Here is a 17,475-nt window from a genome sequence, read left to right as displayed (position 1 = left end):
TATAAGACAATATTTAAAGAACAGCCTGTAATAGAATTTCTTAATTTTTAAAAAATGGCCACTTGATACAGGGGATATTTAAAATGGATTCCCTCATCTGAAATAATAATCATATTTTATTTTGCAGATACAGATCTCTCATTTTTATTCTTTGCATTCTTTTTGTTGTTGTCTTAAACTTGTCTAAGGAGTTGTGTCTCTCATTTCCAGGGATTCCCCTCTTTTTCATACCAGGACACTGGAGCAATTAAAGAAAAGACTGCCCTCAGTAATACTTCCCAGGTTTCATACAGAGCCTTGTGTGCTGGGACAGGACTTGAGGAGTTTAGTCAGTGCTGTGTAAGTAGTCATGCACTGGAGGCGCATTAGCAACGAAACTCCTAATTTATATATTTTACTGTCAAGTATCACTGCCTCAGTTTAAGGAACTCCCCTATAACCTGGGATATAGATATTTGATATATCTTTTGTTTTAAGCCAGAGGTCCCAAAACTGTGGGGCATGCCCCGTAGGGGGCACGGAGGAACACGGGGGGGACCTTGCGGGGCCCAAACCAGCTCCCACAAGGAGCGGGAAGGGAGCACCACCCAGTCCCTCCCCACCTCCACCTCTGCTCTGGTCCTGCCTCAACTGCATCCCTGGCTCCTGGCCCTGTCCCCAGCCTCAGTTCAGTTCCGCTCCCAGCCCTGTGCCAGCCCCCAGCCTCGGCCGCTGGGCGCAGCTCTGTTCCAGGCCAGGACTGAGCCAAGACCACGAGTGGAGCTGCACCTAGCTACGGGCCCAGATGCTGGATCCCACCACAGCCCAGCTGTGGCTCCGCTCCTGCCCTCGCCCCAGTCTCGGACCCCATATCCCTGTCCATGATCCTGCCCCCCGGCCCTGGCTCCAGAGGGTTCGGGGTAGTGGGCACTAATGAGGTAAGCAGGGTGGAACCCTCAAAAGTTTGGGGACCACTGTCTTAAGCTCATTACAGTGGGTGACTGAGCATCTATGCAATGTTTATTGAAAGCATAAAATAAGGTATTTTATCTATCAATCTGTTTATATAGGTTTTATGTTTTCTTTTCAGTTGCCAGATATTGAATCAATTAAATCAACCAAGACCTTTATTGACTCACAATAGCTCTATGCTTGTTAACATTCGATATGTTGATAATGAAATATGCTTACGATTATATTAATTCTCACAGAGCTCTTTTTACTAGCAGAGTGAAAGGGTGAAATGCAAGGGTTTCCAGAGGTAAATTTCGAAGTCTAGTTAATAGGTGTGTAGGAGGAACATTAAAGATAGCGACAATTATCATGCCAGAAATTAAAAAGGAAATAGTTGAAAACCATCTCTGGTGTTACTCCTCACCTATGCAGGAAATCCAGAGAAAACTATTAAAGGGTTGCATGAAAGCAAGACTGAAAATTGAAGGTAAGTCATTTTGGTGAGTTCTGGTACATGCTTTTTGTCTGCAATATCTCATAGGGTGCTTCCTCCAGCATGACCTTTTGTGGGCCCTGCAAATGCAGTGCACTCAGCACCCCCTCAGGTTCTCTCAGTCAATTATCCAGACTTGAGTTGGTTCAAAACATGTACCCTCTTCATGGGATCTAATTTATAAAGTCTTTCTATGGACGGGAACTTACTTCACTAGTGACCCTAAGTCACCCCGCTCTGGGTTCATATAAGAGTCCTGGTCAGCTCTTGTTCTTGTTCAAGAGTTCCTACCCAACCTCCACCCCTACCCCCCTTTGAGAACCTGGGGTTGTGCTTCAGATGGTGACTTTCTCAAAACAGGAATCCTCAGCTCTCCTCCTTGGAGCTGGGTTGTAAATGTAACCCTTCTGCCCGGCAACAGCAACGAGGGCCAGGTTCAATATCTGTTAACATTACAAAACACAACTGTCTCGAGCGCTCACCCAGAAATCTGGGAAAGCTAAACGCCATACCTGGGTTCTGCTAAGAGATAATACTTCCGCACTCGCAAGCACTAAGTCTGTCTATAGCAAAAGGAAACTTTTATTAAAAGGAACAGGGAACTTAGTTAACTTTAACACACTACTCCCCTTTCCCTATGCTGCACCCTGCTCATGGCTGGTTGTCCAAAATCAGTGACATCCCCAAATTCAGGGGTGCATTCAAAAGGATTCACCTCCCACTCCAGAAAGGGTGTGGGTGTCAAGCAACACCTCTGCTGCAGCCACTGCTCCCCAGTGCTGCTGCTGATGGCCACCACCGCAGTCCCTGCTTCTGCTTGCTGCTCACTGTCACCTCTTCCTCTAGCTGGGATGTAGTGTTCTGAGGTTACACTGCTAAGAGGTATCAGTGGGTAGTGGGGAACCTCACTTCTGCTGTGTCCTCTGTGTTATCTTTCATCACAACACCATACCCACACCAGGTCTAAGGCTCAGCCCCCAAAACTGCTCATCAGTGATTTCAACTTTAGTGATCACTGAACAGAAACGCAGTCTCTAATTTGAGTCTGATCAGCTCTGTCTTTAAACACCAGAGGGAAAGGATCAAATGGTATCTAGGACTCTTTAAACAAAGTCTGCACCACCACTGGTTATCCCATCACCCGCTCACGTTCACATGGATTTGGCATCACTACCTCCTGCTTGTGCATGAAGTGCAAGTAAGGGTGGCCCTCTCAGCTGAGGCATGTTGGGTTCAGTTCTGCTGCCCTTTAGTCGTACAACAAGGAAAAAATTTAATTATCCCCTCACTCAAGACGACAGTGCATTTTAACCCAGAACAGCTGGAATTGATCACTTTGGCAAAGCCAGTATGTCTGCTGATCACCTAGACCCAATAGGTGTGTCTATGCAAATACCATCTGCTTCTGAAGTACTTTCCCCCAGCTCATCAGTAGATGACAAGGGAGAGAGCTCAGTCAGGCCCTGGCTCACATTAGGTAGCCAGTCCCTCCGTCTCTCCTTAAACAGGAGTTCCCACTCTCATCCTTGGAGTTGGGTTGTACTTTAGCCAGGTTCTCCATCAGCTGGCCTCTTTTTCCCCAGTTAGTCCTCAGGCTCAGTCTGTTAAGCAGGTCAGCCTTCTCCATCTGCTATCAGCCCTACTGTGAGGGAGGAGGCAGAATTTATGCTGGTCCTCTTCTCTCAGTTCATCCCCAATTGGTTGTGCGAAATGATAACTTTGCCCCACCCACTCTGCAAGGCTCCTGTGCCCTTAAAAACAGTGTAATGGCATTTCTTCCCAAGCACCATTTATTCCTGGCACTGCTTCTGCTCTATCATTGTCTCCTAGGTCCTTGTATATATATTGGACCATTCAAAATCTTAAAAGGCAATGCCACGTAACAGGGATGGACTGACCCTGTAGGCGCCACGATACTTAAGGGACAGACTGCTCCCTCACACAAACATTTACAGTTTTTATGCATGTGGTGTACAAGGTCTGATGATGAGTCTTTAGGCATAGAAAAATATGCAATACTATCAGTGTATTTAAAAGCAGGAACTTTTTCCAGAAAATGATATAAACTCTTTAATTTCATTTTAGGTTTCTTTTTTCATTTCCTTGTAGAAGTTAAGAAAGGATGTGGAAACCCAAGTCAGAATTGCTCATGCTGCCAAAAATGTGGCATTGGTTAAATGTCCTCAGGATCATAAAACATGTCTTCTTATAGACAACTGAGGCCAAAATTCACTGGAAATTTGTGTCTGATGCTGCCCGTTCTGTTGGTTGAAATACTAGAAAAAACACTCAGAATGAGCCTTTCAGAGCTCTTTGCTGTTCACAAAGGAAATGAGTTGTGCCAAGATACAAGGAGACATGCTAGCTAACCCATAGAGGTGCCTTCCAATTCTAACAACCCTGTGAACCAGGAAGGGGACTTGATGGGTCTTAAGACTGATAATGAGCTACAGAGCCTTTCATCTCTAGATTATGAATTTGAATACAGCCTCAGTCAGTAGCAATTAAAAGTTGTTACTATCTGATGATTGTTCAGTACTAAGGATCCTGTTGTTACTATTTCTATCTCAGCAGTGCCTAGAAACTATCGTCCCATTGTGCTTGACACTGTAGTGATCTCAGTCTAGTTCCTGGCATTACATCCTCATGTTACATAAAACAAAATTTGGATCTAAGTGGCATTCTTGTTGGCAATCACAGCAATGAGGTGGAATTTGTAGATTCAAATTGGTAGCTAGATATCTAACATGCTAGTTTACATATGTAGGTGCAGCTTTAAATCCTACATTACTTGAGCACTCCAAAATTTGGTGATGCAAGGAATTCAGAATTTGTGCACACACATTTTAGTGTTTACACATGAAAAATTGCTTGCACAGAGATATGGGTGCAATTTTAGAGGTTAGGCTGAGGTCCTCTAACAGCCTGACCTAATTTGTAATGCAGAAACTGAATCTTTTTAGAAGCAAAGCCAAGCCATATTCGTGGGGTTTTGCAGTGTTACTGTAAATTAGTCAGTTGGACTAAAATACTATGTCTTTGGGAGTGACTATTAGAGTAACACTAATATTCAGAATATAGGCTGTACTATGATGTATTAGTTGAAGCAGATCATTTTCACAAGCCAGTTCAGTCCTGTGAGTTTATGTAATAGTAATGCTTTGTGAACAATTGTAATTATTATGTGTTTAGGAGAACTCTATAAATATAAGGCTGGATTCTGCTCACCCATGATTCAGTGAGCAAGGACAAAGGATCAAACCTATCTTAAAAACTTTCAGGGTGCCCCTTTCTTTGTTTTAGCACTGTGGATAATCTTTGATGTTCTAAGCCTTTAACTCCTGCAACTATCTCTAAACCTGTGTTTGTCTTTAATCAATAGAGACATTAAGGAAGGAGTAATGATGCTGAAGGAAAATTAGCAATTATTTTCTCACCATTCTGACACTGTTCGGCTTCACAAAAGCGAATTCCTTCAGGAACACAGATAAAGGAGTGGACATGGGGAATTCCATTCTACAGATTTAAAACACACTTGTAAGTAAAATTGTAATGCGTTGTAATATAACTTTTAAAAAATGAACTGAGAGAGAAACATCCAGAAAAATACATTAGTATTTTTTTAGGGCTGTCAAGTAATTGCAGTTAAATCACGTGATCAACTCAAAAAAAGAATCATGATTAAAAAAAATAATAGCAATTAATAGCACTTTTAAACAATAGAATACCAATTGAAATTTATTAAATATTTGGATGTTTTTCTACATTTTTATATATATAGTATTCTGTGTTGCAATTGAAATCAAAGTGTACATTATTTTTTATTACAAATATTTGCACTGTAAAAATGATAAACAAAAGAAATAGTATTTTTCAATTCACCTCATACAAGTATGGTAGTGCAATCTCTTTGTCATGAAAGTGCAACTTATGAAGTAGATTTTTTTTTGTTACATAACTGCACTCATATACAAAACAATGTAAAACTTCAGAGCCTGCAAGTCCACTCAGTCCTTCTACTTGTTCAGCCGCTTAGACAAACATGTTTGTTTACATTTGCAGGACATAATGCTGCCCACTTCTTGTTTACAATGTCACCTGAAAGTGAGAACAGGCATTTGCGTGGCACTTTTGTAGCTGGCATTCCAAGGTATTTACTTGTCAGATATGCTAAACATTCGTTTGCCCCTTCATGCTTTGGCCACCATTCCAGAGGACATGCTTCTATGCTAATGACGCTCATTTAAAAAAAATGCATTAATTAAATTTGTGACTGAACTCCTTGAGGGAGAATTGCATGTCCCCAGTCCTGTTTTTCCCCATTCTGCCATATATTTCATGTTATAGCAGTCTTGAATGATGACCCAGCACATGTTGTTCATTTTAAGAACACTTTCACTGCAGATCTGATGAAAACGCAAAGAAGGTACTAATGTGAGATTTTAAAGATAGCTACAGCAATTGACCCAAGGTTTAAGAATCTGAAGTGCCTTCCAAAATCTGAATGGGATGAGGTGTGGAGCATGGTTTCAGAAGTCTTAAAAGAGCAACACTCTGATGCAGAAACTACAGAACCCGAACCACCAAAAAAGAAAATCAACCTTCTGCTGGTGGCATCTGACTCAGATGATGATAATGAACATGTGTCAGTCCGCACTGCTTTGGATTGTTATCGAACAGAACCCATCATCAGCATGGACGCATGTCTCCAGGAATGGTGGTTGAAGCATGAAGAGACATATGAATCTTTAGTGCATCTGACACACAAATATCTTGTGACGCTAAGAACAACAGTGCCATGAGAACTCCTGTTCTCACTTTCAAGTGACACTGTAAACAAGAAGCGGGCAGCATTATCTCCTCCAAATGTAAACAAACATGTTTGTCTAAGCGGCTGAACAAGAAGTAGACTGAGTGGACTAGCAGGCTCTAAAATTTTACTTTGTTTTATTTTTAATGCTGTTTTTTGTACATAATTCTATGTTTGTAAGTTCAACTTTCATTATAAAGAGATTGCACTTCAGTACTTGTATTAGGTGAATTGAAAAATACTATTTTGGTTTTTTTCAGTGCAAATGCTTGTAATCAAAATAAATATAAAGTGAGCACTGTACGATCTGTATTCTATGTTGTAATTGAAGTTAATATATTTGAAAATGTAGAAAACATTCAAAAATATTTAAATAATGGTATTCTATTATTGTTTAACAGTGCAATTAATCATGATTAATTTTTTTAATCACTCCATTAATTGTGAATAATTTTTTTAATCACTTGACAGCCCTAGTACTTTTAAATACCTTTTCTAGACGCCGCCATGGTACCTCTTGAACATAGGCCTTGACATACACCACATGACAATATGATGAAATTAAGTGATTGCAGATATCCAGGGCAAATTGTTCTATAGTTTGGATCTAAGAAAACAAATAACACATTAGAGAGCACCAATTATCAGAACACAAGATGCACAGTTTGTCTGGATCACTGTAAATATTTTGAGTGAAAATGGATTTTGTGGATGATATGGATGCCATTCAGTTCTGGGTTTATAAAGACTGTCTTTCTACCCACCTAGTCAGCATGCACTGTAAACTACAATAGGAGCTAAAGATTTACATTCATCAGCGATCCCTTTTTCCTTAGATATAGTATCATCCACACAAAGGAAAGGAGAGGGCAGGTAGAATAACTGGATTGAGAGAAACCACCACTGGTACCTGATCCTTAGAAAATGTAATATCAGAACATTCCTGGTAGATGGTCTCATTGAACAATAAAAACTGCAGAACGCTAAAGGGTAAACATGAGATTTCATAATGAGACTGAGAATTTGGTCCATAGTGTGGTATAATTAGGCTATATGGAATAAGCAGATTAAAAGAACAGCTGAAGCCACTGAACTGGGGGTAATGATACTTATTTTCTTTGAAAAGCTTTTTGAGATCTGCTGATGGAAAGCACTATATAAGAGCTAGGTATTCTTATTCTTATTCTTATCATTTATTATGAAAGAGTGCACAGATGTCCTACTACAAAAGGTACCTGAAGACAGGTGTGAGAACAGTCCTGCCTTTGTCAGATAAAAGACTACACCAGAAAACTGAAGGGAGGCCCAAATTCCAAGTTTAAGATTCAGAATTGGATTCATACTTTTTCAAAGTTCGGAGGTATCAGATCCAAGAGGTCCAAATGGAAAAAAAAGATTCCATTGTTGTCAACCAAACCTAAAAATGTCTTCCACATATAAAATAAAGATTATCCACACTTGTGCACCAAATAGCAGCTGAGAAAGTCAATGTTGTGTATGAAGAATTAGTACTGGAAAAAGGAAATATCCAGTTCAAAACCTTGAAGGGAGCTTCAGTGCCAAACTGGAAAGCAGGAAGCAAGAAAAACATATGAAAGAGAGTAGGAATTTTACATTAGGCAAAAGTTGAAGAGGGTTTGGCTAGAGACGAGCTTCTTGACCTGGATGAGCTTTGGAAGCAGATAGGACAGAGCAATGCAAGAGGAGAGAGGATCTTTTGAAATAGGTTGACAATAGAAAAGGAAGAAAAATGATCACTTCCAAACAAATCTGGGGCAGCATCATAAATACCAGTCAGTAAAATATTAAATAGAATTGTTTAAAAATACCCCTTTGCATTTTGCCAAAGCTAAGACAATGTTCTTCATGGTGTCAGTAGGGATAACAGCAGAATTGTCTCCATGCAAGTACTCATTGACAGAATCCAGTCTAATATGTACACAAGCTTCCACTTCTTTAATGCAGTGTTTCTTGTCATCTCTTCTAATGCGAAGGAGTTTGATCACATTCTTTCCATACTCGGAATTCAGGACTTCCACATCTTCATTCTGCAGTGAAAACACAGGCATTTCTTACTCAGTGGAGATCACAATTATAAAGGAAGCCAGAGCCAGGCTCAGCTGGATTAAATACCTGTTCCTTTATCAATGGCGATCATTTTATTTTTGTGTTTACCCTGGAATACTACAATCTATAAGGTCACACCCAGAAGAAGGTGTGAGGTTCTGGCAAGAAGAAAGAAACCATTTTAAGGAGATACTATTATTAATAGTAGTAGTGGTATTTAATGTGTTTATTGTAAAAGCCTCAACTGTTATGGACTCTGTTGCGCTGGGCATTGTACAAATACCCCATGTAATCTGTCTGTTGTCTGAACAAGGAGAGAGATAATATGCCATTATGGCTATTAGACTTGATTCACCACTGTGTTACTTTTGGTTTATATGGAGTGTCACATGTTAGGCTGAAATCAATGGAGTTACACCAGCTTAAAACAGAAATTATACACTGCTGAATGAGGCCCATTATTATTATTGTTTGTTATTTGTATTGTGGTAGTACCAAGGAACCCTAATCATGAAACAGGACCCCACTGTGCTACACACTATGCAAACACATAAAAACAGACAGTCCCTGCCTCAAGGAGTGTACAATCTAAGTATAAGACAAGAGACAATAAATGGATACAACAAATAGGAGAGGAAAAGGAAATAATGAGACCAGATATTATGTCTCTCTCCACACATTGCTCAGATGTTTGAGTAACACCCCAGGCTGTAAATCTAAGTGACTACAAAGTATTTGATGAAGTGACTCTGGATTTATCTTCCTTTAGCTGAGATCATCCCTCACTCTGGAGCCTCAAGCCATGCCATTGGCTCAGATCTACACACTCATTTTCTGGCTTTCTCCTGGAAAAAATGAATGCAACCAGCCAAAAGGTGTCAAACTCCTTTTAAACCTCTCCCCAGAACCAGTAGGGTCTTGCATTATTTCAAAGCTACTAACTCCCTGGAACACACTTATTTCTCAGACTAAGGTTTTCTTTCTACATATTAACTTGGTTTATTTTTCTGGTTGGCATATTTTCCCTATTACCTTTAAAAATATATTTATGGTTTTCAGTTACTGCTGAGGTTTCTAGTAACAATCCAACTAATTATTTAAAATAACATATTATAATTATTATTAGTTATTATTTCAAAGCATCCACAGCCTACTGAGTACTTCACAGAAAAGGTGTAAATGACAAGTCTTTACTCCAAAGTCCTTGCTGTGTAAGTGGTAGATCTGTTACACAAATGAGACTATAACATACACCAGGAAAAGAGGTGGTCAGAAAAGACTCATGTTACCAATGTGTGAGGATATTGTTGCTCCAGTTAGGCACACAAATATGTACTGATCCAAAAACAGTGGAGTGGGTGGGTGGGATTTTGGGAGATCATAGGGTCCTAAGTAATGATTTGAATGGATCAAGGATGGAGGTTTGACAAATGGATTTCAAAAAGGTATGCCAAGCTATGGGGCAGGATGGAGGAAAGGGTGGAAGCACTTGTGAAAAAAAGAGGCAAAAGGGGTATCAGATTGGCAGAACAGAGGGTATGGCAAGAATGCAGAGGAAGATCAGGTGAGATATTTAGGCAGATTTGTGCCACACTGTGCCCCATGTGACACTCTGTGCTCCATATTCACCACTTTTATATGATTTTGATATATCCTGTACAAAGTATGCCTTGTGTGGTATCATGTGAAAACTCATAATCTGCTGGCCATTATTATCTTGGTAAAATGTGTGTGGCAACTTTTCATGTAAAGTTATGAAACTACTGTATAGCAATGATTTTATAGTAACATATTACAAAGTTAGAAAAGAAGGCTCAAACAAGTTTTTCAGAGACAAAGACACACTTGCAAGTCTGCAGAATGCTAAAGAGTCATTACTAAGGTCTTCTTGAATCATGGGATGATTGTCAAATAATTGCAGCTGAGTTGCGGACAAGATATGGAAAACTGCAGAAAAGTAATAAAGGACCTTTATTAATTGCGGTAATTTGGAAAAGCCAGAGAAGACTTACTTGTTTAAGAAAAGTTTTCTGGAACGATATAAACTCTCAAGAATTATGTTATGCCTGATAATTTTTTTGATAACCAGACATTTTGCTGCAACCATAATGTAGTCATTAATGTGCAGGGCTGATAGCCCGAGCACAGCATGCACAGGGCTGGCAGCCTGAGCCCCAGCTGCTGGCAGCTCTGATAAATTAGGTTCTACTGCACTAGTGGGGGAAAAAGTGTGTGTTGCAAATGCCAAAATGTACGCAAAATTGTGGACTGTGAAAAGTAAGCTAATTAAAATCAAAATTGTGGTGGAAGCCTAATATTGCAGGATCTGCAATTTCCACAATACTGGAAATTAAGTAGGGCCTTAGTCACTACCTGTTTAATTGGAGATTCCCCAGCAGTATTTACAATTCATCTGAAGGACAGCTGGCAGATCACATATGCAATGGAACTACTGACCCCATGAACCAGCAAAGACTTTTCCAGTACAAAGGGTAAGAGTATAAAAAAGAGAGACATTGACCACCTCATTACCTCTCCTCCCCCATCTCTACTCACGGCAGCGAGATCACTTGAAAGACGATATCAGCATCATTGGACTAGAGGGAGTGGTCCTAATTGGTAATCTTTCCAGTTAGTATGGACTGCTGAAAGTTTTTTGGGGGAGAGAAACCTTTTTGATTTCAAATCTTATTTAGCTTGGTAAAGTTTAGGAATTAGTTTGCAGTTTTATCCCTTATGTAACCACTTCTGACTTTTATGTCTTTATCACTTATAATCATTTCAAAAACATTTTTCTCTAGTTCATAAACATTTTATTCTTTTACCTAATCCAGTGTATATTTGGATTGAAGTGCTTTGGGACTCCACTTCAGCCAATAAGACTTGAGCATATAAACATTGCCCTTTGTTGGAATGTCGGACCAATATGAGTTCATGCTCAGGGGTCTACTGAGCAGTATAAGATGCACATTCCTGGAATGCAAAGCTGGGGTTGGGGAATTTGCAGGTGTTGCCCTGTATGTAGTTCATGAATGGCTGGGAGAGCATTCATGTAACTTTGCTAGGAATGACTTTAAATGCTAATGGCTGTGCGTGAGCAGAGCTTGGAGAGGCCACTTGTCCTTAGCAAGGCAGAGTAAAAGGCACCCTGGGCTGGAGGGTTAAAGGGACAAATAATACTCTGTATTACATTGCTTTCTTTGTACTATAGCATAAGATGTAAGTGCTATATTGTAGTGTATTCAGTAAGAAGTAGAAGATGAAGAAATGCTAAAGATACATATTCAGTGTCCTTGAGGTAGCATTGTATAGGACAATGATACCACTACAACAGACTACCTCAAACACGCAACTTCCTGGCTCAGTAAATTATCCTAAATTACTGCCAACTGTTTGCAGTACAATTCTGCCCCACCTTTAACAAAAGGGAAAACCTCTAATAATGAGCCAATTTTTGTTGGTTGCTTTAAAACCGTTTTGACTGTAAATGCTTTATCTGTACAACAACATGGACAAAAAAGGTTGCAAGCTCTAATATAAGGTTGCAATTTTTTCTGTACTACTGATTATGCTGGTCATACGATATACTTTCATGGTATATTCATCCTATTCCTTCAATATAGAATACAATATAATAATGAGAAAATGGGCTATTTCCATAGATTTTGCAACAGATGCATTACATTAAGTGTAATGCTGAGCACAGCAGGTACTAATTTTATATTTTATAATTATAATTTTATATTTCTATTTTAAAACTATCAAATTGTTTTATTATTGAGATTAATTACTAAGATTAATGTGAACTTGAAGATGAAGTTCAAACTTCCAGTTGTCATAGTACCATTTGCTTTCCTACATATTCTTTGTATGGTGAGTTATTGCAGAGGGAGTGGAGGGACATGGTGCGAACAGCGGCCAGAAGCAGCATCTGACTTTAATGGAGCTAATCCCTGTCCGTTACAGCTATCCCCCTATTCAATTTTGTTTCTTACAGCTGTCCCCATACTCCATTTTGTTTTTGTTCTCCTCCTGTGGCTGCCCTTCTCTGGCTGTTAAGTTGTTTACCAGGGCCACTGCCCTTCTCAAAGGGAGGGCCCCTTAAGTTGTTTACCAAGAGCCATTGCCCTTCTCAAAGGGATGGCCACTTGTGCTGCGTGCTAAATGGGACCACTGCTCTGTTCAAAGGGTTAGTCCTGTTATTACCTTGTTGAACCTGGGCTTGGTGTAGGGCAGGCAATGTCCAGAGCTGCAAGACCTATTGTGTTTTTAAGATCCTGGGCATGAGTCATAAGCCTCATGTGCTTTTGAGTCACCTGTTGCACAGGACTCTGCCCAGGCATGTCTCTGAGCTCACCTGCAGTTTTTCCCTGTGCCTCCTCCCCGTGACAAACGGAGCCTATCAGGATCACCGGCGGGAAACTGCCTAAGTTTGCCTTTAAAAACAGACATTTTTGAAACAAACATCAGAAAGGTTCCTGCATTGCTGCCTGGTCTGATCAGCCAGGGGTTTTGGGGGGGTCCTTTCTCCGCTCTCATTTTATTTTTGAGCGTACCCCTGGTTTTTAAACCCCCCCCACAAAGAACGAATTGCTACCTGAGAGTCTCCTCATTATCAAGACCCTACCGAGCCCTCCTTGCTTCTTCTGATGTTACTGCTGCTTCTGCCTTTGCTGCTGCCTTGGGGACTGGTAAGAATCCCTCGGTAAAACTTTCCATACTTTTATTTTATTACTTTAGCTGCTGGCTCTGTTTCCCTAGCACACAGACTCAAGCTAAACCTTGGTCTGTGTCTTAAAACCTCCCTTAAACTCCGCGGCGCTTTGCTGCTAAAAATAAGCTTGTGCCGCTGCTAAGCTCTGCTCCCTGCTTTCAGCTGTATCCACTGCTGCAGCCACCATCCCTTGGCTTCCTTGGGGGCTGCCTTGGGAGCTGTAACCTGGGCACATACCACTCTGCCCTCTGTGACTTCCCCATAGCATAAGGTGCACCGTAGGTTTTGCTTTTTAGTTTAATAAGTCATAGTTTGCTAAGATTGTAGAGCTGGTAAGTTTCACCTGCCTTGTTATAGTTTGCTGCTTTGTTGCTCTGTATAGTTGCTTGTTATAGTTTGCTTAGAATTGTGATATTTGTTGTTTTGCCTAGTCGTTGATTAACATAGATTTTAAAAAGCCATTGCCTAGTTGTATTCTGTACCTGTTTTATTACTTTGTATAAGCTGCTTGTAATTTATATAAGTTTAATTAAGTTAGAGGATAGATAAGGTTTTTACTGGTTGAATTCGTCTTCCCGCTTTCCCAATCTCTCCCTGAACTTTCCCTTGTCTGTTTTTCCCCCGCTGCAATCTCCCCCTCTGTGTACTTCTCCGTGTCTCCCTGTTGTAACCCCTTGCTGCTCCCCCCCCCCCCGTGTAACTTCCCAAACCCTTTGCTGCTTCTTTCCCTTTTTTTGGGGGGGGTGTCCCTCTAGCCCTTCTTTACACCTCTCTGCTGCCTCTCCCTGTATCCCCTGTGTTTGTGCCTCCGGTGCCCCTCCCCTACCGAAGATCACCATCACACTGCTGCGTTTGTCTTCACCCCGCTGCTGCAACCTGCTTCTTCCCTCAGCCGTCTCCCCCATTCTCCACGTGCCTTCCCATCGCTTACACGTTCAGCGCCCTCCCCTCTTGCTGCTCCCAGACTCCCCTTAAGTGCGCTCCAGCTGCTCTTGTCTCCCGTACCTCCAGCCCGCAGGCTCCTGAAGACTGCTGCTCTGGGCTTCACCCCACAGGGCTTCAGAGTCTCTCGCTGCTTGCAGCTGCACTCTCCTCTCGTTAGTTACCACTAATCACTCACTCCCCTCCCCCCTCCCGCTTCTTGACCCAGCTTTTAGGTACACTCTTGCTATCACAGCCTCACAAATTAAGTCAGTAATTTTCTACATTGCATAATTTTACTTATCACCCATATTGTATTATTGCACTGTGACTCACATTTTACTTGTGGTTATAACACCCCATTAGTTGCCTCCATTTTTCTAATATACTTTGTATACCATTTTTATATAGAATCTACCATTTTATTTTGCATTCCACACTGTATCTAGAGTTGTTCCTATATAAAGTTGAGTTGCTTATTGACTGTACTGTATCCCATTGTGCTGAACCCCACTTACTGTACCCCACTGTTAAAACTCCCTACACTGTTCAATAAGAACCCCCCCCTTATCATTGCCTATTGTAAACACCTTATACACCCCATCCCATCGCATTTCATTGTTAAATTCCCACCACTTCCTTTTTCCTTTAATAAAGAAATTAATTGGCACCCCACCTGTGTGGTAATTGCTCCCCAAGTTCCCATATACTTGCAGGCAGGGACAATCCCCAGATGTAGCTACCACGAGGTGCCCAAACTGTAAGTGAACCCTGTTACAGGAGGCTGAGGGTGTTTAACACCTCATGAGGGACATTCATCAGTTTGCTGGATTAGACCCAAAGGTAGTTGAAGCTGCTTAGCACTAGAGCTGCTCAGGCAATGTGTTTTTATTTCTGCAAGTAAATTCAACAAAAATGAAAACATTTTGGCTGTGTCAGCACTTTTCATGAAGTCTTTCAGGTTTCTGTCAGAAAACTGAAGTTCCCAGTGGTCAAAAACAAAGAGAAACAATCAGAATGTATATATAAATAAAAATCCAGCCTTCGGGGTTGGTTGTTTTTGTTCATTAACGGAAACCAGAAAAAATTGATGAAAACTGAAATTTTCCCACAAAAATTTCCATTTTGTCAAAAGTAAAATTTTTGTTGCAAAAAAAAATTAATTAAAAAAATTCAAGCAACTCTTTTCAGCACATTGAGCTCTCAGGGAAGCAACTGGCAATCGCTTTGAGTGTGTATGAAACATTCCTCATTCCATCAACATCTGTTGAACAATTTCAATTTCATCTGTTCAAATTGAGCAGCTCTGTCATGATTACTTTGACTTGCTCTCTGGTATCACAGACAGTTATAGCGACTCACTGCATTGTGGTGATAGCTGACAGGGGATGAAACTGAATCAAATAATAGAAATGCAGTTCAGAAAACAACTCCTTTAAAATCTGGTATTTGCTCATTCTGTGCAGCTGACAGAGAGACTCTTTAGAGAGTTGCTTTTCTTTGCTGTTACTTAGTTCCTCCATTATCCCTGTGGGCCGCTGAAATTTCCTGCAGAAGTGAAGATGGCAACCAGGATGATGGTAAGTAAAGAACATATGCAGAGATGTTTGGGAATGTGAAATTATTAAATAGCTGGATTACAGAACTGTACTGCACATCAATCAGTGTTTTCATCTTTTCTACTTTGTAGGTAACCTTCGAGCTGTATGTCAGAGTCAAATGTAGATTACTGAAACCTGATTGAATTTCTTTGTAAACAACCCATCACTGCATTATGACTAACTGCAAAATTGTCATTGGTTTACAAAGTATTAATTTCTTATGTCCACAGAGCTTATAGGATCTGAAAAGTTCCTTTGAAGGCAAACTCAGTTTTATAAAGTATCCTTTTTTTTTTTGTCCTTGTGATTCAGCAAAGATTTTTTTTTTTTATTTTACTCATGCACTGAACCATTTGTGAATCACTCAGACCATGCTTAGTTCTGCTTCATGTTTGCTTGCAGGCACTCCTACCCCTACCTCGTCTGGCCATTGTACCTCAGCAGTTCACATGCTCTCCAGCAGAAACCTGGGTCTCTGTACTGTCATGGACTGATACAGGAAGAATCATTTCTGTGAAGAACTTACAGTTGACATTCTGGACAGGGCCAACAAGCAGGTGCAATACCACAAAGAGAGGATTCAGAGCAAGTGGAAAGGCACAGGCAGGCTGCGGAGTGCAGACTCCTGCTGTGCCTTCATCAGAGCCTAAGTCTCCTCCATGTTACCATGCGCTGCATGCCAGTAACACTATGGACAATTTGGTGGTTGGATGGCTCATGCAACTAGTACTTAGCAGAAGCTGGACAGGACAAATCTATGCCCAGCATACCTCCAACCTCATGCTGGTTCCCTCGTCACTGCATGCCTCCCCCTCTACACACACACTCCTGCTGGTCTCCACAGCTGTGCAGTTGTGGCAAGCGCATGCTAAACACACAAGAAAGGGAAAGGAGAACGTGCTAGAGGACACACAGAATTAGGGGATTTTTTTTTTTTGATGGCACTGTTTGCACTGTTCAATGTTTGGTTTATACAGTTTACTTTGTCACTGGTTGTGGTCATAGCTTATTATTATTGTTTTGGTGCTCTAGGGAAGCTGGTTTGCCTGGCAATGCTGTGAGAATGTATTTGTAATACAAGTAAAGGCTTTTATTTTATTAAGAAATGTTATTACTGTCACAGTATCATCTTCTAGTGTGCGTTTTGAATAATACACATAAACACAGGATACAGCACTAGTGGCAAGCTGTATCCAAACACAAATTCTCATTATAGCTACATAGAGTACAGCACAGTCCCTCTCATTACACCCAACCTGAGCATGGGTGGCACAATTGAGTCTTATGTGTACAGCTGTTTTTTGCCATCCATATATTTGCTTATGTAAGGTTTCCTCCTTATTCTTCTGAGCATAATTGTTCTTAGCCCCTACATTTCTAAGCAACTTCAACTGTCCATAATCTACAGACTGTATTGTCACTTCCTTCCCTTCCCACATCTCTGACCATAAAGAAATGAGTTAGAGACTGTTAATTTATGCTGTGTCTTGGCATTTTTCCTGTGGGTTCAGGTTAGAACTGTAACTTTTTTCATATGTGTTTACTGTATTTGAACATCTGTGTGGGAGAGATTTCAAGAAACCAATCAAGTACTGGCAATCTGTCCATCTCTTCTATTTGCATTATCCTTGTGTTCTATAATGAGAAGATGCTGTTTACAGTCTCACACTGTAGCCAAGCAGCAAGCAGAAATGTTCCGTATATGCTAGAGAAAAAATATGGGGAATGCAAAAATAGGTGTCTATTTAAAGGCAAGTGTCAGTTCATTTGCAATTTCAGTAGAGATTGTCCTAACCCACACAGTTTGGATCTGGGTTTTCAGTACCTCAAATTTAGGGGTTATTTGAATCTGAAGTTTTGGGATCATTTGCAAAATTTGGATACAGATTTGGATTCCGATTTCAGAAATCCAGCAGTCTTTAGACCTTAGGTTTAG

At 40.6% G+C, this 17,475-nt stretch overlaps 1 protein-coding gene across 2 annotated transcripts in view; it reads right to left on the bottom strand.

The window, feature by feature from the left end:
- LOC127055946 (uricase-like) overlaps positions 1-17,475 on the bottom strand; it is a 32,336-nt gene that overhangs the window by 8,553 nt on the left and 6,308 nt on the right. For both annotated transcript variants that reach the window (XM_050963510.1, XM_050963511.1), the window contains 3 exons: positions 8,066-8,284; positions 6,727-6,843; positions 4,864-4,942 (listed from right to left, as the gene is read on the bottom strand). In XM_050963510.1, the coding sequence (XP_050819467.1) occupies positions 4,864-4,942; positions 6,727-6,843; positions 8,066-8,284 (415 nt within the window). The remainder of the gene's footprint in view (positions 1-4,863; positions 4,943-6,726; positions 6,844-8,065; positions 8,285-17,475) is intronic.

The sequence above is a fragment of the Gopherus flavomarginatus genome, chromosome 7 (genome assembly GCF_025201925.1).
Source record: "Gopherus flavomarginatus isolate rGopFla2 chromosome 7, rGopFla2.mat.asm, whole genome shotgun sequence".
NCBI lineage: Eukaryota > Metazoa > Chordata > Testudines > Testudinidae > Gopherus > Gopherus flavomarginatus.
This window is presented reverse-complemented; position numbering and strand designations above follow the sequence as displayed.